We start from the raw sequence: 22,701 nt of genomic DNA, 5'->3' as shown, positions 1-22,701 counted from the left end.
CTGTTCGCCAACCTTCAGAATCTTACACGGATTTGGGCAGGGACTTTCAGCTCTTTCAACGTACATGTACCTCTTCTGCGGGCGGCCCAGGGCCAGAAGCATGTGGGGTGAGAGGGGGATGAAAAGACAAGGAGAAGGCCATTCCTGATGCATTCGTGTATGCATAGAAAGCTGTGAAACCAAAATGAATCATAGATTTCCGAAGTAATTACCTTTCAGAGGGGGCTCTCAGAAGTACAGAAACACTGTTCAACTGATGTCCATCCCAGATACCATGCTGACGAAGTAATTTTTAAAACACTCTGTTCCCCTCCTGTTATACACCCTCTGTAATACGCACTTTTAGTTTGCGCTCTTCTGTGGCAGGCAATGTGCTAAGTGACTTCACTGTATGATTCCATTTGATTTTTTTTACTTAGGAAGAAAGGCATCGTGGCCAGTAAGTGGCAGGGCTGGAAGTCTGTGAAGTCAAAGTTTGATTAACTACTATTCTAGCTGGACCAAGGTTTGGCAAACTCTCCCTGTGAAGGGCCAGAGTGAGTATTTTCGGCAGTTGATCTCTCTCCTGACTATGTAATTCTGCTGTTGCAGCTTGAAGGCAGCCACTGACTGCCTAAATGAATGGATGTGGTTGTTTCAATAAAACTTTATGGGGCAGCAGCTGTGATTCTTTCAACTGTTTTAGAGTGGCTGTGTGTGGGTGCATTTTGTTATCAACTGATCAAGTATTTCTCAGAATGGGTTGGATGTCACGTCCAGTTCAGGATTTTACAGTCTAGGTGAGGCAAGATCTGTTTATAAGAAGGAAATAAATAATGCAAAGCAGAATGAATACTGAAGTGAGTACTATTGATTCTACATGCCAGAGGAAGAGCTTAAAGGATGGATACCTTTCCTACGCAGCATGGTACTTCACTGGCTCATGAAGCCTGTCAAAAGTAAACATTTCACTATGTGTTTGTCAGTCATCATGTTAAATGTCACACATATGCTATCTATTACAGTCTATAAAATAACCCCTTGAACTTGGTCCTAAGGCCCAGGGGAATTAAGTTACTTCACTGTGGGCCTATATAAAGGGTGTACAAATCAGAATCTGAGTAGACTGGCTTCAGGACATGGGCTCTTGACCACAGAACTGTGTTCTCTCCAGAGAGCAATAGAGGCAGCCCATCACCAAAGGAAAGGTGGATACAGAGGGAATTACAATGGCTGATACACAACCGGTCAACGCTGCTGGGTCGCTCCTCACTCTGACAGACCTATTTCAAACATGCAAGAAGCTGTTTTGTTCCGCTGTGAGTTGCATGTCATTGAGAGACAGAGCAAATGAAAATCTGCCCTTCCTCAGTCACAACACACATGCTTCTGAGGGCAAAGGTGGCAAGGGCGCTGGCGGAGGGTTAGCTCTTGCGCTGGTCTGGGAGGGAAAATGCCACCCAGCTCCTGGGCCAGCTCCTGAGTGCTGACTCACCGTCATATTCCGGGAAGTAGTCGACTAGGTGGGAATACATGATTTTCTCCTCTAGAAGATCTTTCTTGTTTAAGAACAGAATAACTGAGGAGTTCTGGAACCAGGGATATGTGATAATTGTTCTAAAGAGTGCTTTGCTTTCCTCCATTCGGTTCTGGAAAAAAAACAAAAAACAAAACCAGGCATGAATTACTCGATTATTCGATCTGTGAACTGTGTTTATTTCGGAAGTCCCATCCGCCTTCTGTATGCATCTGATTTTTGCAGCCTTGGGCTGAGCTGTGGTAACTTTTGTCAGGATTTACGCGCCCTGGTTCAGGACAGGTACACATATAAGCTGTTTTCATGATGTAAACTCTCAGGTTGATAAGCACAAGAGAATAATGATAAATCTGCTGAGATAACTTCTTCAACCTTAAGAGTAAACAATCAAAGCCTAGAGAATCATGTTGTAACTGGAACACTGTCATACATTTCACCAAAAAATTATTCATTTGTGACTAAATACTTCCGATCTGAATTAAGAGCTAAATATAATACTAGGCTTCACTTTTGTGTTGCCTAATCTGTGTTTAACTTGGGCATCAGAATTAATTCTATTTTTAAACAGCGAGGACAGTTTAAGGGACGTGGTCTGTGCCCCCACAGAGATGGACATGGAAGAGCAAAGTGGCCGCAGAACCCAAGGACAGGCCATGAGCAAGTAAGTGCAGTGGCGTGGCTGGTCTCCACGCAGTCACCTTGCCTGGCCTGGGTAAACGTGGTCTCAGAGATGTCGGCTCCCCCGGACCACATTTGTTATGGACTGCAAGTGTGTCTCTCCAAAATTCACACCGTGAAGTCCTAACGCTCCCTGTGGTGGTATTAGGAGGCAGACTCATCAGGAGGTGGGTGGGATTGTTGTCCTTCCAGAAATAACTTTGGGGGGGCTCCCTCACCCCTTCTGACACATGAGGACAGAGCAAGAAGACAGACAACTGCCTATGAGCCAGGAAGCAGGCCTTCCCCAGACACTAAAACTGCCTGCACCTCGATCTTGGCCTTTTCTCAGCTTCTAGAACTGTAAGAAATCAATGTTTGCTGTTTCTAATGCATCCAGGCTACAGGATTTTGATACATACAGCAGCCCAAATGGACTGAGGCCATGCTGACCAGGTAACCCCCTTCCCATGGGATGAACCAGTGAAGGGGGAGAGCACTCAGCCGGGAAGCACTTACCCAGATCCTCGGCCCCTGGAAGGCAGGCTACCTGCTCCCCACTTTGTACCCACACTAGACCATTCAGTGTCTTCTCTTGTTACTTGAAAAATCCCTGTTCAAGCCGTCAGTGGGGGGCGGGGGGGGGGGCGGGGGCGCTGTCTCATACCTCTAATCTTTGACATCTCAAATCTATTCTTAAGATCTCTACAGAAAACACTGCCGACTGCCCTGCCGCAGTCCCCTGCTAACACGACGGACCGACGCTGCCCACAGGGTGAAGTGCCACATTCCTCAGTTTGGCCTGCGCAGCTGAGCACCACTTGACCCCAGTGCACACCTTCAGTCGGAACCCGTATACAAATGCTCTCGTCACCACGCAACAGACTCAGTAGTGTCACCGTCACACAAGTGTGGCTGGACTTTCCTGACCTGTAATGCTGTCCTCACTCCTAATCCTTCAAGGCTCAGGTCAACCTGACATCCCCACGGAATCCTTCCACGAGCCCCTAATGGGATGGCTCCCTCCTCACTGCCCCCCCGGCACACGCTGGCCCAGTCCTTGTGTGCCCAGCATTCAGCAGGCACACGCTGAATGTGACAGAAGCTGGGAGGACACGTTGGAGATAGGGCCTGTGCCCCAGAGGACTAGACAGGACAGGAATGTCCATGTGTAATTCCAGGTCCACGTGAGGGCCACCAGAAGGTGGGGTCACACAGGAAAGGGAGATTTGACTTAAAAGCAAATGCAGTTTTGAGGTGAATCTTGACAGATGGAGTGATTACGAGGAGGAAAGGAGAACAAAAGCAGAGGAGAATGTAAACCCACAACCCTGTAAAGAGGTCTGTGAAAATTCTGCTTCCCTATTTCCCCTCAGACACAACTCACTGAAGAACACCTTATAAATCACCTTATTAAAGATCATTATTATCTTAAAAGACCAAGATTAGTTGCTATTTTAAAAATGTAACAACCCATAATAATGTAGAATTTGACTCAAAATTATCATTTGTAGCTTATCAAATCTTGATACTTTAAAAATTCACACACATCCTTAATATGGATGTTAGTGACTTAGGACTATACTCCCTCAGGTATTGATTTCATTTCCATACCTCAACTAGGTAAATAAATACAATGACTCAAAAGCAAAATAACTCCCAAGCCTTATGGAAAAAAATTTGCAAGCCTGGTCTTCTGCATATGGTTTCCCTCCCTCAATTATTTAGGAAAAAGCTTGGTGTATTTGACTTTGTATCTTCATCAGGATTGCATTATGTGTCCTGTCTGATGTCAACACTACCAGAATTCAAAACACATTCAGTGCCAAGATCCTGTTGTTGGATCGAGAGGGGAGAAGGGAAGGGTCAAAGGGTCAGACTGTGAGCTGGAGACTCTGGCTGGACACAAAGGCTCTGTCTTAAATACTCTGTGTGACCTTGGGCAAGTAACTGAACCTCAGTTTCCCCCTATCCCCAGGGTCAGGGAGGACAGAATGGAACAAGGCCCGGAAAGCACTTAGCTGTGACCCCAACACTGGCAGTAGCTTTCACTGGCAGCCACCAGCAGAGCAGGCAAACTGGCTGTGTAGGAACCTCTTGGTTAGGCGATGCTCTTACCTCCAATTTCTGACCAAATTATAAATCCAATAGAGTCTTTCTATTCACTGCAATTGTACAAAGTGAACTTATTCATGCTTTCAAGTTCAGATACATCTAAATTATGAGATACTGGAAAATCATTCAAGTGTCTGCCAATTTCATTTATTCAATACTTGAATGTTTCTTCAAGTATCTTAAAATCTCTAAAAATGCTTAATACTCTTAACCCCAGAGCAAGCTAAGAAAATAAGTTACAATATATAAATGAAACAGTAGAATGAGCAATAATGAAAGACACTCCCTAGCCACCCCACCTCTGCTATCCAAATCAGACAACAGAAATAGAAATGATAAGGCTACCAAACTCAACTGGACAGATACCATTTCCTCCATGATTTACTTAGTCTTTGCAAATCTTTGCAAAGTGATTATTTGAGATCAAATTTGGCACACTCTCTAGGCTTGAAGAGAGCTCCCAAATTATAATTCCTGCCTGTGAGTCTGTGTACTCTACCTGCACAGGATGTTTGGAGACGCAAAGACATAGAACCGATTTGCCTGTTACCTCCAGCTCTCAGGTTTCTCAGTAATGAGATGAGATCACAGAGCAGGCCCTTGAAAGGAAGTAGTGCAAACCAGTGCATGTTGCAGGAGGCGTGGAGGGGGACAAAGGGAGGACAGTGAAAGAGACTGGGAAGGGGCCGAGGAGAGGCGGTCACACCCCCTCAGATAAGGAGGGTAGAGAGCCTCCCTGTGAGAGACCAAACATGACACATGGACAACCTCCCCGATGCAGACATCCACAGTCCTAGAGGTTAGAGAAGACAGGACTGCCTCCTTAAGTATTTGCTACAATTTTTAGTCAAGTAATCAAGTAGCAACCTCCTTTCAAAGGCTATTTTACAGCACACTGACCTCACTACTTGAAATTAGCCTATTCTCAAGCTTACTAATTTTATGCTTACATGCCAGTGAGCCAAAGCCTATCCTTATGTACGTAAACTCCTCTTTGCTCCTAACCCTGCTCATGCCTCGAGTATTCACATCATTGACTTTTCAGTTCTCCTACCTGCCCCTTGGTTTTCCCATCTTCTATTCACACCCACTGCTCTGTCGTCATCTCGGGCAGTCCCACTAGTACACAGGTGGCGATCACAAGGCTTGCAGGCAGAATCTGGCCCTCTGCCTCGTTTCCACCCAGCAGCAGCGCCGACCTCTTGCTTAACTCTTAAGGAGTAGTTCCATTTATACAGTCCCAAAATGACATTTAGCCCTTTGAAGGTAACCTCCAGGCTGATGTGGCCCCTGGTGAAAATGAGTTTGATACCCCTACACTAGTGGCTCAAGAGAGATCACCACCTTCTTGGTCTGTGACGTGGTATCTCATGGCTAAAAGCAACTGTCCTCCCCTGCCTCTTAAGCTGCTCTACCATACTGCAAACTTAAATGGCATGTGCTGTCACTTTCACTGTAACTTTTCTCCCTCCACAAAATATCTGGACAGCAGATTATTTCTCTCAGCTGGTTCACTGGGAATTTCTTCCAGCCTGAATCTCATGAAGACCAATCTCTCCCCTATTTGAAGGTCATCTAAGTTGATGGATATAATTTGTTTCCACTGCAGCTGAATGGAAAAGGCTGTTACAGTTATACACATAATTAGCCCTAGCTGGGTGGGTCAGTTGGTTGGAGTGTTCACCTGTATACAAAACGAACTGTGGGTTTGATCCCCAGTCCAGGCGCATGCAGGAGGCAACCAGTCGACATTTCGCTCTCACATTGATGTCTCTGTCTCTCCCTCCCTCCCTCGCCCCCCCTTTCCCTCCCTCTGCCCTTCCCTCTCTCTCTAAAAATCAATAAACATATCCTGGGGTGAGGATTAAAATTTGTTTTTACACAATTAAGATATAGGATTACCCTCAGAGTTTAGACAGAAAAATTACATTCCAGCCTATCATGAACTGCTCCTGTTCCCAATCACATAAAATATTTTTGCAACAAGCAACCAGATGGCCATGCACGGAGCCAGCATCAAAAGAGCCAAGGACACAACCAGACAGAACTGCAGAAGGTGGCTGATAACTTGAGTGGGTGGACTCTAATCACAGACCACGATGGACCCGTAAGCACTGTCGGGACAAAACTGGGCGGGACAGGCATATGTTCCCACGGCACTGGGTCACTGCTTGTAGAAAAAGCTCATTCGCTGAGGTCTCCTTAGTATCTTTTTGCTAGATTTAGCTGGACCAAACTCAAATTAACTTAAAATGGACAACAAAGAGGAAAATACAGATTATTTCCATAGACACGAGTGATTCTTCTTTTTCTTGAGCATCACTGGTAATGAACAGTAAACATTTAATGTTGACTTCAGGGCAAACATTCAAGCTAAAAGACTCCGTTTTTTTAACCCACTTGTTTGGAATTGTGAAGAACGGCAGTAAAAGAAATGGGGGTGTGGTCATTTCAAGTTACAGTTATACGCAAACTCCAAGACCGAGTACCAATTTGCTGACCCCCCCCCATTCCCTAAGGACCTGTTTCTGAAATTCTGATCCAACCTGAATAAACACAGCAAAAAAAAAAAAAAAAAAAGAACACAAACAAAAAAACCCCACCCTCATCTGTGGACAGTAAGTTTTAGCTGGCTTTCCCCAAGCTATACTTGTATTCATCCCCACACATTTTTATTATTTAAAATAAAGTTCAATGATTCATATATGGTCATGAAAGAAAATTTAGAGAACAAAAGAAGGAAGAAAATAATTCCCATGGCTAAATCACCCATATAAAACTATTGTTTTTTCTTAACTTTTATTTTCTTCCTGTTTATGAACTAGGTATGGTTTTGAAGGTTATTTTATATCAGTGCTATCCAAAAGGACTTCTTTTTTTTGTACATTTATTGTCCCATTTAAAAGCCACCAGCTACACGTGGCTGCTATTGAATAATTCAATGGTTGTTAATGCACCTGAGAAATGACAGTCATTCATTCATTCCTCACCTGAGGACATTTTTTTCATTGCTTTTTAGAGAAAGCGAGAGGAAGGAAGAGAGAGAAACAATGATGCAAGAGAGAAGCATCCTTTGGTTGCCTCCGTATGCACCCAGACTGGGATCGTACAGGTACCAACTGGAGACTGAACCCACAGCCTAGGCATGTGCCCTGACTGGGAAAGGAACTCACAATCTGTTGGTTATGGGACGGTGCTCCAACCAACTGAGCCACACCAGCCAAGGCTGAGAAATGAGTTTTAATGTAGTCACACTTGGCTTGTAGCTACTATAGTACTACAGTTTTAAAGGGCTGTGGTTATGCTGTGTATAAAATTTTATATACTGTATTTTGTTACCATTACATCCTAAGAGTTTTCTGTTTTATAATTCATAAATATTTTGAATTCTTTCATGAAGTTATAGTGAGCTTAACTAAATCCCTATCATAAGAGATTTTTTGGCACTATTATAAATAGCACTATAATTTACAACATTGTGTATAAAGATTTTCATAGTTAAAATCTTCTTCTTTATAACAGCATACCAAAGCACACTGCAAAATTTAAGGCTCTTGATAAGACTAACTTATACACCCTGTAGTCACGTGTAATTTTGCTCATTTTACTGTTCCCTCTCAAGAAGAGAGTTTTATCCTTTTAAAAATCATTTTCATATCAAATTACAAGGGCAAAAAATGACAGGATGAAGAAATAACTTACTGTCTTAACTTGAATTTTTAAAAAATATCAGTCAAGCTAGTCATTTTGCAATATATTTGCTAGCCTGCAGTATGTTCTTTGGTGAATTATCAGCTCATGTCTTTGCTGACAAAAACTGTCTGTACATATTTTTTTTGCTCTTAATGCTTATAGTTTGTATGAATTCTTTAAAAAATTTTTAAATTATAATTTGTTGATTATGCTATTACAGTTGTCCCAATTTCCCCCTTTGGCCCCTTCTACCCAGTGCCCCTCTACTCCCTGAGGCAATTCCCACACCAAACAAGAGTAGAGTGGATGAAGCTGAGAATCAAATTAATGGTTTGGAACAATAGCAAAAAAAAAAACAAAACCCAAAACAAAAAACCACCACCACCACTACCAATGAAAACAACAAGAAAAAAGAATCCAAAAAATGAGGATAATATAAGCAGCTCCTGGGACAACTTTAAGCATTCCAACATTCGCAAGGAAGAGAAGAAAAAGAGCAAGAAATTGGAAACCTATTTGAAAAAAATAATGAAAGCAAACTCTCCTAATTTGGTGAAGGAAACAGACATACAAGTCCAGGAAGCACAGAGAATCCCAAACAAGATGGATGTAAAGAGGTCCACTCCAAGATACATCATAATTAAAATGCCAAAGGTTAAAGATAAAGAGAGAGTCTGAAAAGCAGCAAGAAAAAAGCAGAGATTTACCTATAGGGGAGTTCCCATAAGACTGTCAGCTGATTTCTCAAAAGAAACTTTGCAGGCTAGAAGGGATTGGCAAGAAATATTCAAAGTCATGAAAAGTAGGGACCTACAGGCAAGATTGCTCTACCCAGCAAAGATATCATTTAGAATGGAAGAGCAGATAATTAAAGAGCTTCCCAGACAAAAAATGAAAGGAGTTCATCATCACCAAACCACTATTACATGAAATGTTAACAAAACTTATGTAAGAAAAAGATCAAAACTATGAACAATAAAATGTCAATAAATATGTATCTATCAACAACTAAATATAAAAACCAAACTAAGCAAACAAGAAGAACAGAGACAGAATCATGGGCATGGGAGCATTTTGACAGTTGCCAGATGGGAAGGGGTGGAGGGGAATGGGTGAGGAGGTGAAGGGATTAAGAAATACTAATAGAGACTTACAGAATACCCACGGGGATGTAAAGTACATTATAGGAAATGGAGTAGCCAAAGAACTCTTTATATACTTATTAACCATTATTTTAGTTTCTCTTTTTGTCAAATTTTAAATTTTGGATATTTCAAAGAGGTTTTCTGGAGCATTTTGAAATTAAATAGCTTCGATGTTCCTAACTTAAAAAATAGTTCTACTTTATAACAAAAGTCAAATTTTAGTTTCCTAGTGGGGAACTTTTCCTTAAAGCCAACTCAGTTTCTAGTACTAGCTAGGTTGGCAAACATAAGGCATTGTTCAACCTGAAAAAGTATTTACACATTGTATTAGAGCTGTTAGCAAGGAGCGGTGTGTGCCTGAATGTCAGCTTCTGTGGTTTGGTTGTCCACTTTCTGATTTCACAGGTGATGAACAATGACTTGGTCAAACTGCTGAAGACTTTGGATAAAGAGATATAGAAGCAGACTGTGGGGAGGTAGTGGTAGGGTTTTAAAAAAAAAACAGACTTTATGACAACTGTGTTTGGAAACCCCAAATACCCTGAAATGGTCCAAGGAAGATTTGACCTAGCCACACAAACCAATTGCATACACGTCAGTACATACTGAATCTGAGCAAATTTCTGGTGTGTTTTTCCAGGAAAGTCCAAGTCTGGGAATAATAGGGATGGAATGACATAAGCTAGGGAAATTCAGTAATATATTTCTTTTATTGCCTCCAAAACTTTTATGAGTCAATTTGGGTCTGGAAACATGTTGTTGTTTAATTCTTTGGCCAACACAGTAAGAAGATGTTGGCATTAGCATAAGAATATGGTTTGCCTGTATCTAAAGAGAGAAACTCAAAAGAGCTTCTATAGATTGCATTTTGGGGCCCTGTCAACTGGGGTACCATGTGACGTGACCCAGCCATGATCACATACATACTGGAGTTCTTGTCATTAACTCTTGGTAACCATACCTTTTCTCCCCTCCAAAGACTGCAGGCAAATGGCTAGTATTCCCACTGCACAGAATCAGATGGTAACACTGGAGAACGGAGACAGGGAACCAGACTAGGTGTGAAACTGAAGGATGACGTATGTAGATAAATTGATCACGTGACAAGAAAATTAAGGAGAAAGGAGGTGTAAACTCTTAATTTAAAAGTCTTCTCATACGAAATACAGGGATGGGCAAAAGTAGGTTTATAGTTCTTATAAACAATACAATAATAAGTAATAACACAACAATAAACTGTTTTGTGTACTCACGACTACACACCTACTTTTGCCCATCCCAGTATACAAAATATTCTGAAAATGAGTTCATTGTTAAATGAGGCAGGTGCATTATACTCCTAAAGCATTTTTACATTTTAAAACAGTAATTTGTCATATAATTAATAAGGTTTTTTCTTTTTAGTCCTATTTTCAGGAGCAATATATTATGAAACTTTTCAGACTGATGTATTTTTAGCTATGTGACTGTTATTTCATATAATATTTAATAATAATAATGATGATAATTAACATTTGTTTAGTGAGAATATATACCAGATTGTTCGAAGTACTTTAGTGTGTAAAACAGATTGGCGAGCTCTTCTGCAAAGCACAGGCAGGAAATATCTCGGGCTTTGCAGGCCACGCCGTCTCTGTTGTAATTACTCTGCGTTGCTGACGTGGCGGGAAAGCATTTATGGACAGACAATTCTTAAGTGAATGTGTGTGTGTCTGGGCTCCAATAAAACTGTCCTTCAGACACTGAAATGTGAATTTTTACACATTATGAAATACTTATTTTGTTATTTTTCAACCACTTAAAGTTGTAAAAACCCCTATTTGCCTGCAAGCTGTACAGTAACAGATGGCGGGCTGGGTTTGGCCTGGGGGCCACAGTCTGCTGACCACCGTGTGGAACACACTGAATCTCACACTGACTCGAAGCATCACGATGATTCCTGTTTCCTACCTGAGGAGGCCGATTGAAAAAAGACAAGTTACGAAACACACCTGGTATTTGGTTAAGTAACTATCATAGCTATTTGAGCGGTTGTTTATTTTCCTTTTTTCCCCTTTCCACAGCATGTAAACACATGAAAGTGAAATCAGTGTTTTAATTTAGTTGCTTAATTTTCAGTGTCAGGACAGTAGGTCTATTTAACTCAGATGTCGCACACATGTAAAAACGCCTTTCCCGATCTTTCAATGCCCTACATCTGGCATTTTACACCAATAAAACTATTGTGAAATATGGCTCGTGTGAAGATGAAGATAATAGCTTTCTTATTACTTTAAGTCATTTTTTAAAAAAGTAATTCTACAAACGTTCCTAGTTAACAAGATGCCAATAATGATGTGTGTGGATGTCCCCTCCCTGTCCCTGCCTGTGTTTTTTGCTCCTCCAGAGGACGGGCAATGTGGAAGAAGGGCAGGGAACATCAACATGAAAACCGCAGTCCACTGAGCTTCAGTGTACGTGTTTACTAAAAGGTTAGATGGAAGGATTCTGGGGTAAGCTTTTGGCAAAAATTCTGTTGTTTGCATTACCTGCAGTTTGCAGTGATTTATTAGACCCCTGTCCTATTATCAGTGGTTTTGACAGTGCACACTAGGACACAGTCTGGTATCTTTTAAAAGTCATGTTCACTGTCTGATTTTAAAAAATCAGGAACCCCATCTCGAATGGCTTATTGGTCGGTACAAGAAACCCACCTGAATGCTTGTGGGCTGATTCAAATGATCCCTCCTTGGAAAACTATAAAGGGCTGACATATGAGTATACTTTGGACTAACAGGCTTTGGAAAAAAAAACAGGTTTTCTCCCTGCCTTTTTAAAAACCCCAGCATTCTGTATAATGTGCATATGACAGTAATTCACATACAAAGTACAAGGTATTACAAAATTTACAAAGAGCCTAAGTATTATTTTTTCAACAAAAATGTACCGACCACCCCAGTGAAAAACTGAGGACTGCTTGTAAAGTGTTAAGATGAAAAGTTCTACTATTTTGTCCTCGAGAAGAGTTTTCTCCTCTTTGCTCTTTATTCTGAAAAAACATTTGCTGATTTTTAAATATTTTAAATAAAATATTTTCATAAAACATTTGCAATGGAACCTTATTACTAACTTGGGCAGTCTGACCAAACAAATGCAAAACTATCGGTGTTCTACTCTTACAGAAAACTACTCTGGGTGTTATGCAGGAAGTCAAAGGTCTCTTCTTCCGTAAGCCAAATAACCAAGTGAGACGAGAGATTAAGTCCAACAAACACCTTTAAAGACAACTAACAGAAATATTACAGTCACACAAAATCAGCTGCCTTTATAGTGAAACAAAGGAAGTAGAAATGGTGTGTATGTGTGAATAATTCTGCCAACATGAAGAAAACAGCCAAGTTGGAAAGACCTGAGGGAAGATCTGAAATAATCAGCACATGAGCAAAACACCAACAATTCACAGAGAGAAATCTGTGCCTGTAGTCACAGACTCAGAGTCCTTAGTCCCCAACAGGCGTTCCTGCTGATCTGCACCTGGTAAGAGTACACCTAATTTAAACCCTTTGAGATAAAGTAACTCTTCAGGTACCCAGAGGAAAAAAAAATGTGTTGGAAAATTGAGGGACTCATGAAACAAACGGGCTGGAGACTACAGAGTATCTGAACAAAGAAGGAGGGAACAGGGCTACTGCTGTGGCAATGGAGCTGATGAGGGAAAGGACACCGCAGACCTCAAACTGTCGGAGGCGGAGTGAGACGGCAGGAGTTCCGCTCCTGAGGACAGGTGTGTTGTAACTGCCTAACGTTCCGTTTACAGCAATGGCCCGCTTTGGCTGAGGGTCTTTTCTGATCAACTGGTAGCTGTACCGTACTTGTTAAATATTTAGTGCATTTCTAAGGTTTTGTAAGTTTTCAAAGTTGCATTTAACTTTAAGAAGCACATGTGAAATCCCCTATCTGTCTTCTCCGCCCTTGCCCACATTTTCATCTTTAAGGCTCTTGAGCTAAGTCTAAACCACCCAGTGGAAGCTCAGAAAGTGAAAGTGGAAGGCATTTGGGAGACAGTGACCATGTGCTCCTAATGGCTGCAGTAACAGCAAGTGAGCACAGGTCTTATATATATTCCCGCTGACTAGGAATGTGATTTAATAACAGCTAGGATCAGGGTGCAAGGTGAAAATCACAAAGACTTGGAATTACTCTTTAAAGTGTATTTTGACTGTATCCCCTGGTGGCCTCAAGACCATCTTTCTGCAAGCGAATCCGCCACAGCCTGTGGTCACCCCTAGTGGTAGAGAAGGCCACGCCCCCCTCAGCGAGCACCAGGTAAGGCTCCGTTTGAGTTTGCAATTACACAAACACTTAGTGCCACTGGATAGCACAGCAGGTGAGGCGTGCAGGGACTGAGACCAACCGAGGGGACATCAGCTCCATTTCAAAGAGCTGTTTGCATAACTTGGCTTTTCTTTTTCCGCTCTCTTCGTCCTTTGCCCTTTGGGGGTGCTGAACACTTGTATCTACACTTTTGTACATCCGCTTTCCATGGGACTCTACGATGTAATTCCACAGCATGTGTTTAACGGTCACACTGATGGTAAAAGTTGAGGGACTCCCAAGGATGTGACCTGAACCACTTAAGCTAATGTATTCTGTGGACGGTACGAAGAGACTTCCGAAATCATCGTGGATGCAAAGGGAGCCTTCCCATGACCCAAACTTTTGAAAAGACAAAACGAGGAACTGTGAAGAAAATCACAAAACCAAAGGTACTCGGGTAATGTAAGGACTTGAAAGAATTACCATTGGGTTCTGGGCTTAGTAGGTGCTCAAAAATTGTTATATAAATGAAAGTAAAAAAAACTGGAAATAACAAAAGCCCTTAAAAATGCCAAGAGCAACTTAGATTTAAAAGAATTTCTCAGCAACTTCCAAGAAAAACATATTTATTCGATTCCCTGAGTCTACCCCAGCCCCCCAAATAAAACAATAAAACCTAATGAATGAACTGGGAAACAACTCCAAACCACAGATGTGGAAGAATTTCTGCCAAATATGTGATGTCTGCACTGACCCAGAATAGCTGCCAAAAGCCATTAAACACCTTCCCATCGTTCAGTCAGGCTGAGAGTCCTGTGTGTGAATGTAGGGTACAGAGACACTCAGGTGGTAACCTTCCACTCAGAAACAGAGGACTGGTGGTGTGAACTGGCCCTTGGCGTAGCACACGAAAGGTGTATTTCCTCAACTCGTGGCTCCAGAGGAAGCGGGACCGAGGAGAAGAGCAGCTGGGTTATGCATCTCCGCTGTCTGACGCCCACACTCCTAAGCCTGGGCACTGCCTGGAGAGGACGCAGCGAGAAGAAGGCTGTGCAGTGCCATCCTACTGCATGACACCCAGGGACTGCCATCCTATTGCATGACACCCAGGGACTGCCATCCTACTGTATGACACCCAGGGACTGCCACACTTTGGAAGGAAGTGTCTAGCATGAAAACAAAGATCGTAAGCAAACACATCAGAGAAAAGAGGTTAGTGCAGAGAAATCATAATACTTTGAAAAAAAAGAAAAATCCCCAGAAAGATATCCTTGAGACAAAAGAAGAATACTGGAATAAAAAAGGGAATATCTGAAGAATGAAAAAGAGCTCTTAAAGAGTTTCCAAAAAAAAAGAAAAGAAAATCTATGAAAGCCAAAATACAAACAAAAATAATGGCTGGGTGATGTGCCTAGGAGATTTTTTGGGTAGCAAAGAGAAGTAAAAAATTGTAGACAAAACTCGAGAAAAAAGAAATCAATCAAGGTAGCTGTCCAGCCAAAAGAAGTTACAGTAAGAGAAAATGGAGAGGAGAAAATCTGCAAATGAGTACAAAATTAAAATTTCTTATAATGAATTAAATCTCTAATTTAAAGGGCCCCAGAAGGGGTAGGAGAGAAGAAAATCTACACCAAACAGATCCTCTGTTAAATTTGAGAATATCAAACAAATGTTTCTAAGACTGTCCATAGAAAATAGTATAGCATGTGAAGAATAAGCGAGCAGAAAAGTCATGGACTTTTGAAAGGGAACATTAGTAGACAGTGGAATAAAATTTTCAGAATTATTTACCTCTGAGAATTCCATACCCAGCCAAAATATCAAGTTTGAGGGCAGAATATGAACATTTTTTAGATGTGAGAGGAATTTTAAAACTATCTCTCTCCCTTCAGCCCTCACTCAGAAAAGCACAGAAGGATATGTCCTAGGAAAAAATAAGAAAATAAACCAAGAAATAAGACAACATCGTACGCATCCAGAAACAGGGGATTTAACATAGGAAAGAACTTCACTCCAGGATAATGGTGAAATAAGGTCCCAGGATGACAAGTGTGTAAGATGCAAGAGACCAGTCCTGATGAGAAAAAAGAAAGGATTCTAAAAGGAAGTCTTTATTTAAAAAGAAAAAGAAATTGACATGTTATCGGAAATGCTCACTGTGTTCTAAACGACTTCGCAGATGGGTTTATGAAGTAGGAGAGAATATGCTGGCCACACACCCACATGCGCCCCTGCCCCACAAGGCACTTACTGACCCCAGACAAAAAAGCTGCCCCCAAAATGACTGAAATGACAACTTACTATTTAGCTCATCAGGGAACAACATTTATCCTGTCCTGTAGTATGAACAATGAATTATAGGAAAAACTGCGACATAACTAGGTTGAAAGGACGGGAGAAGAAGAAATGGGTGAGAGGTTACACCACCACGCGCTTTATCCACCATAAGAGGCGGGTAAACACATTTAGAGACATGAAGGAAATACCAGAAACGAAGAGATAAGAGCTGGGGACAGTGTCTCTCATGATTAGGACCGTGGAGGCGCAGCTGCTGAGGAAGTGCCATTTTCAAAACTGGGTGTGTGTGTATGTGTGTGTGTATTTTAATCCTCACCCAAGAACAGGCTCATTAATTTTAGAGAGAGAGGGAGATACATACACAGAGAAGTACTGATGTGAAAGAGAAACGCCGATCGGTTGCCTCGCATACACACTGCAACTGGGGATGGAACCCACACCTCTTGGTACACAGGACGATGTTCCCACCAACTGAGCCAGCCAGGCAGGACAAAAAAACGGTGTATCTTTTAGTTTGTTTGGCTTTGTAAACCATTATTTGGTTTAAAGATAACTTAAAAAGATGTACTTGTTCACGGGAAAAAAATCAAGTGCTGGGAAGACACACAAAACTGCCGGCAATAGTTACTCACTGGATAGAAAAGGAAGGGTGGGCAGACGAAGGAATTTGTACTCTCTTCCATGTAGCCTTCTATTTAAAATTTTTAATAATGAACATGTATTACCTTGGTTATTAAAATAATAAAATTAGTATTTTAAGAAATTAACTTTTATATTAAAATACATAAAAATCAAAAGGGAAGACATCTGAGAAAAAGACACACCTACTGCTGGAAGCAACACATGGTGCAAAGTTGACAAATGTCAGGAACTTACTTTGTCCCTAACACTTTGTCAAAGAAGACTCTCATACGGAAAAAGACAAAAGGTCAGCCAGAAGAAAGTAAGATTGGTAAGGAGATTATAAGAGGCTACCCTAATTGTTCTAAATGACATCAAGACACTCTAAGGCACGTATCAATCTCTAATAGTCTTAGTTATTACATTTTTGGTGAATATTAGTCTGTCTGATGAGCAAAGCCAGAAGGGAATGGGTCCAAGGATCCTGAACATGGATGGGGAAGCAGCACAGAATGTGATGGTGCGTGGAAGGAGGTTCACCCACTATATTTGGAAACCCTTAGGTATTATTGTAAGGACAACATGCACCTATCTAATAGCACCTCCTAGACAAAAGCAAGGGTAGGTGAGAAGGCCTTAGTGACCAACCTTGCTGATTCTAAGAATGTGTCCAACCAAAGTTTCTAATTCCTGCATGGGAACTCACTCTGTTAGCATCGGCTCTGTGCTAGGTAGTGGACATGACACCTTAAGAACTCACGCAACTTCTGAGATGAAGTATTCATTTCTCCCATGGTGCAGATGGTAAGAGCTACAGCTTAATTGTGAATTTCCCTGTCTATAAAGTCCATGTTTTTTTTTCTACTAAGCCATTAGATAACATCAACTGGTGAGGAATTTTTTTTACAAGTACTCTCCTTCAGAACAAGCAACACAATTAAAATGTTGGTGAAAAGTCCTAAGGTTTCATTCCAGCAGGCCAATGCGGCAGAGAGACCGGCAGCGGGAGAGCTTAGTTCTCCGCCTGGTCCCCAGTGGCACTTCTTGAGGGGTCTGTTCACCTCCCTAGGCTTTAGCTTCCTAATCCAGAGATGAGATAAAATCCAGCAGAAGAAATACTAATAGGATAAATACTTTCAACTATTATTTTACTTTAAAATGGATTACTTCGATATTCACCATTTTAAGAAAATCATCAGCTGAGGATATGTTTTATTGATTTTAGAGAGAGAGGAAGAGAGGAAGGGATGAAGGGAGGGAGGGAGGGAAGGAAAAGGCAGGGAGAATAGAGAAAAAAGGGAGGAGAGAGGGAAGGGACGAGGGAGGGGGAGGGGGCAGAGTGATATAAGAGAAACATTGGTAGGTCGTCCCCTTCACGCAGCTCAGGTGAGGATGGAACCCACAACCCAGGTATGTGCCCTACCTGGGGACCAAAACCACAGCCATGTGGTGCACAGGCCGATGGTCCAACCAACGGAGCCACCAGGCCAAGGATCGCCTTTTGTTTTAAATCTACATCTCACCGCAATTTAAACAATGTTTCTTTAAATATTAAAAGCTGACATTTAAAGGTACTAATAATCTAAAAAATCTAGTCGATGAAAGGAGAGTAAATGACTAAGGCTCCTAAAATACTCTTGAAAGATCAAAGGATTCACTCCTGTTCTGGGAAATGGATGTTTCTAGCACTCACTCCCCAGAAACTCCAAATCAACTTTAAGGACAGGCATAACGCTTTGTAGAGCCTGATGCCTTAAGTAGGTACTACAGTAGATATGGGGCATCCCATTAAACAACTGTGGAGGGATCAGCTTCAAACAACAGCCTAACCCAGTAGGCTAAGCAGTAAAACCCATCACTGTAGGGCTCAGCATTTTTGAAAGTTCGAGCAATCAGAAAAATTACTTAACCCTTCTTGGCCGAAATATCCTAGTTCTAGAGAGAAAATGTCAACTGCTCCTGTCAAAAAGCACAAGGGAATGATGACACAGCACGCGTAAAACAAATTTTTAATAAGATACAGAGTAAATACAAATGACACACATTTAATAGGTGGATACTGGCTCACTGGGACGGGGGTCAAGTGCGCCACCTGGTCCAGGCCCCACCCCCTGGGACAGTTCCAGGTGTTCTGTCAGAACTTCTGCTATCACAGTCAGATTCCACCGCGTCAGGAAGCCGTGCACAGGGACGGAGTGATTCAGGCTGGAGGAGGTTCGGGAGAAAGCACGAGAGGAGGACTCGTCTCCTGCTTGGACCCTGGCTTCTGAGATCGCCAGGGTTGGCTGCACCCAGCACCCCTCGCTTCTCTATTCTGTGTTCTCAGCTCCATACTTTGGAAGGACATGGGGTCTGCACTTCCCACTCTGTCTCCAGGTTTTCAATACTGTACCTGGTTTTAACATCTTCTCCCAGGTGCCCCAGTCAGAACATGCGACTTGCATCGGACCCTTATGGGGGAAGAGACTCACCTGCATGGGGACAATGACCTGGTGCCAACTAGACCTTCACAAAGTGAGGGCAATGGGCAGCCACCTCAATGCCCCCCTTACTGTAACTCCCTTAGCCGGGCGACAGAACATTTGCAAGGAGAACAGGCAGAAAGCTTTAAATACATCAGCAGGCCCTTCTCGACCTTCCTTTTCTGTTCTCGAGATTTCTCAGGACTGTGTATATATATGAGCATAAGCTTCTGACAGGAACTGATGCACGTAAGAAACACTGACTTATATAAATGATATATTAAGTACAGGTGATTGTTCTCTAGTCGCTAATACTTGGATGGGTTTTCCAGGCCAAGAGCTGTTCTTCTAATTCCATTTACTGTGTACACAAGTGAGAGGAATAAATCGGCATTTCTTTAAAAAATGTTTTTAAGCTCCTGATCACAACCCACAGTGAGAGATGCAGTTTACAAAGAAACTCAGTAACACATGCATATAAACACACAAAGCTAAAACTAAAGTTTAATGAAGTGATGTTTTTCCTTATAATATGCAAGATACTCTAATTCACTCAGTTGAATTTTATCCTCCCTATGCTATTCCAGCCACTTGTATTTTAAATTTTGTTTTTATTTTAGAGAAAGGGGAAGGGAGGGAGAAAGAGAGAGAGAGAAACACTGATGTGAGAGAGAAACATTGATGGGTTGCCTTTTGTGCATGCCCTGACCGGGGACTAGGGACTGGGGACTGAACCTGCAACCCAGGCTTGTGCCCTGACGCAGAAAGGAACCGTAACCTCTCGGTTTGCTGGACCACACCCAACCAACTTGGGTGGAGCAACATGAAGGGGAAAGAAAGGCTGTGTTTATTTCTCCCAACACTCAAACATAAGCTTGTTGTGGCAGGTGACTGGGTGAGTCAACATTCTGGACGAGGATGAAAAATGTCATGTATCTGGAACAGTGTAATGACATGCATTTAACGCTACTCTAAGGTGACTTAAATGCACACCGACTCAGAAGTCTAATAAGGGCAGACGTAGTGCTGCTTTGCCTTTCCTAGGTTTCCCCCTTTAGAATATTCCTTTACAAATCGGTTTGCCTTTAATAGTCTAAATAGCATGCACCACGTGTAGTCAGCGGAATCCCATTTACCGATTAAAGGTGATTAAGGGAGCTATTAGACATCTGCTTTCCATTTTATTCCAGGCACGGGGATCAGTAATATCCTACCTTTCCTCCCAAGCCACTGCTTAATACCTTGATTTTGGAAGGGTCGGTTCAGGTTCCTTTGTGGTTTTGCCTGCTAGAGTCTGCAGTACTTGCACATGTTCTGTGCAGGTATCGCCAAAAGAAGAGAAATATTCTCAAGTGGTCTAAGCGGCTTCCCTGACTGACTATGCAGGCCGGGGAGTTCCGTACTGAGAATGCCAGGTGAGCCTGGCCTGTAACCAGTGAAATGAACAGGCTTTTACATAACATAGTTGAGTGTGTTTCATGGTGCCCAGTAAGGACAAGACATGAGGATATGTGCTTAGCCTAGGAGCAGGGGGAAATTTTATAATGGGGGCTGGAGGACGGGAAACACAGGGGTATGGAGATCTGCGGCCTCACTCAAAGCCACGGATCACCCTTCGGAAACCAAGAGTCAGAACCTGTATCTGAGTCAACAGCTCTCCCCGCTCCTTAGTAATAAACAAGGAAGACCTTTTACTTCCTGTAAGTTCAATTTGATGGCTGTTGCCAGGACAACTAGGAAATGAGGAACAGAGAGAGACCTCCAAAAGAAAAAAAATTAAAAAATAAAGAAAAATCTAGGTCACTGAAGTAAAGTTATTATATTAATCCTAACAGGAATGGTGGCCCTGCCAAGGGCGATGTAAAAATTAATGTGAAACGAGGTGTGACCATCCTGACATGTGCCAGCCGCACACCCGTGTCCAGGCCGTGTGAGAGACTCACATCACGGACGGCTTGTCCACGCTTCCCTTGGGTGGGGCTGACAAACGGCTTTCTCTATCTTTCATCATGCACACCACGGGAAGGAAAAGCTCTTTTCTATAACTCAGTATCCCTTGCAAGTTTAATCGCTCTGGCAAGCACGTGTCTGGGCCGCTGAGTTGTCAGACAACAAAACAAAATCAGCATAGCATGCCAAGGTCACGGGGCAAAACTGCAGTGAAGGCACCTTGGTGAAAGTGGCAGAAGCATTCAAAAGGACCACAGAAATTGGGAAAACTGAAGAGAGAGCTCCACAGGTTCACTAAAAGCCTTATTATAAAGTGGTTCTATCTGACACTAAGGAGTGTCTCACCGATGCCCCGGGCAGGTGAAGCTGGTCCTGGTTAAATGTGTGCTGAATCAACGGAAGTGCCAGGCTGAGAGGCGTGCTGATAGTACTGATGTGGACAGTGCTTTCCACTCCCACCCAAGCACTGAACACTAGTGGGAAGGGAACACCGAGTGCATCCAGACCCCATCTCCTCTGTGAACAGCAGATCGAAATGCAACCTGCAGAGGCTGAGGAATGTGTCCAAAACCCAGAAAGCTTTTCTGGTAAAGCCAAGCTGAGAATTCTGTTTTCTCACCCTTAAGCACAGGGCTCTTTGTTTCCTTGTTTTGCTGTATGGAGCTGCTTCTCTCTGTTGTTAAACAGCACAACTCTGAATTACGTGTGCAAACTCACTGGGTTTCTGCAGGCGCTATTACTGCCTACAAATTTTGTCTTGCTTCCTCCCAAGTGACTTTAAATTGAGGGCAATTTCAAATTTAGCTTTTTTATAGATGTAGATTCAGTGGCCTTTGCTGAGACTTCATTTCATAAATGGGTAGCGGGGAATTTTAAGCCACATGCTCAGACACGTACGTACCTGACACACCCTTTCTTCAGTGTGACCATCAAGAGGTGGTGTACTCATTTAGATTCTCTCTCTCTCTCTCTCTCTCACACACTCACACACACACATTCTCTCTCTCTCTCTCTTAAAGGCAAAGGGTTCAGGTGACAACATAAAACAGCTGCAGAAGGCACACCTTTACATTCACTTTTTAAAAAGTCATCTTTTCTTGCCTTAAAGATGATAAACAGTCCCTCTGTGGAAGTGTCAGGCTGCTTACTCTGCCTGTGGATGGCTGCACGTGGACACCTCTGCCTTCAGGATGATGAGGGTTAAGGCTAAGACTGTCTCTTCAGTTGAAGAGCAAAGAAGCTTTCCTAGATTCAAAGATGTGTACAGTCACCCAGACTCCAATTCAAGTAACAAAATGGATTTTTCTGGAAGGTTACTCGGGAATGTGGTGATATGACTGGGGCTAATAGGGAGAGGAAGTATAATCTGATCATTTAAACAGCACTTGTGATATAGGCTAAACTAGTTTTCTGTTCCCCAGAGAGGTACAGAAATACTAATTCGGTGTCTGATGATCATGTTTATTATTCTTTAGCAGGCTTCCTAAAATCATTACTGAATATGAATGATAGAAAAGGCACTGAATACTCTCCTTTGAAAAGCCAGTATATCAGAATTAATTAAAAAGTTCATGAGCCAGTGGGATATTTAACAATGTGGAATTACTCTATGAACTGACTAAATGAAGCAACAATTTCCTAATTGAAATAGTAAAGCAAAATCTTCCGGAGCTCTCCGGCCATGGTGGCATCTTTTTCAAATCACTTTACTTTCTTTTATGTGGGGATTGACTTAAGAATGACAAAGTCAAGGGAAAAAAATTCTGCTGGAAGAGAAACCTTGGTCTCTTCCCCGTAAGTCCTGATGGACAGAACACTGAGAAGTAACACTGGAGGAGTGTGGAGAGACCAAACGACAAGGGGTCTGTTTGCTGGCACCCTCTCGCCTGTTGTCAGGCACCGGCCTAGCCAAGCTTCCTGGGCACTGAGTCCCTCCCCCTCCAAGACA

General features: G+C 42.3%; 1 protein-coding gene across 1 annotated transcript in view; it reads right to left on the bottom strand.

Annotated features, from left to right (window-relative positions):
- Positions 1-22,701, bottom strand: part of LOC119052107 (guanine nucleotide-binding protein G(q) subunit alpha) — a 270,598-nt gene that overhangs the window by 8,920 nt on the left and 238,977 nt on the right. Inside the window, exon 6 of the mRNA XM_037149107.2 lies at positions 1,475-1,628. Coding sequence (XP_037005002.1) covers positions 1,475-1,628 — 154 coding nt within the window. The remainder of the gene's footprint in view (positions 1-1,474; positions 1,629-22,701) is intronic.

This window comes from Artibeus jamaicensis, unplaced genomic scaffold (assembly GCF_021234435.1).
Source record: "Artibeus jamaicensis isolate MK-2021 breed Jamaican fruit bat unplaced genomic scaffold, CSHL_Jam_final scaffold_1964, whole genome shotgun sequence".
Taxonomy (NCBI): Eukaryota; Metazoa; Chordata; class Mammalia; order Chiroptera; family Phyllostomidae; genus Artibeus; species Artibeus jamaicensis.
This window is presented reverse-complemented; position numbering and strand designations above follow the sequence as displayed.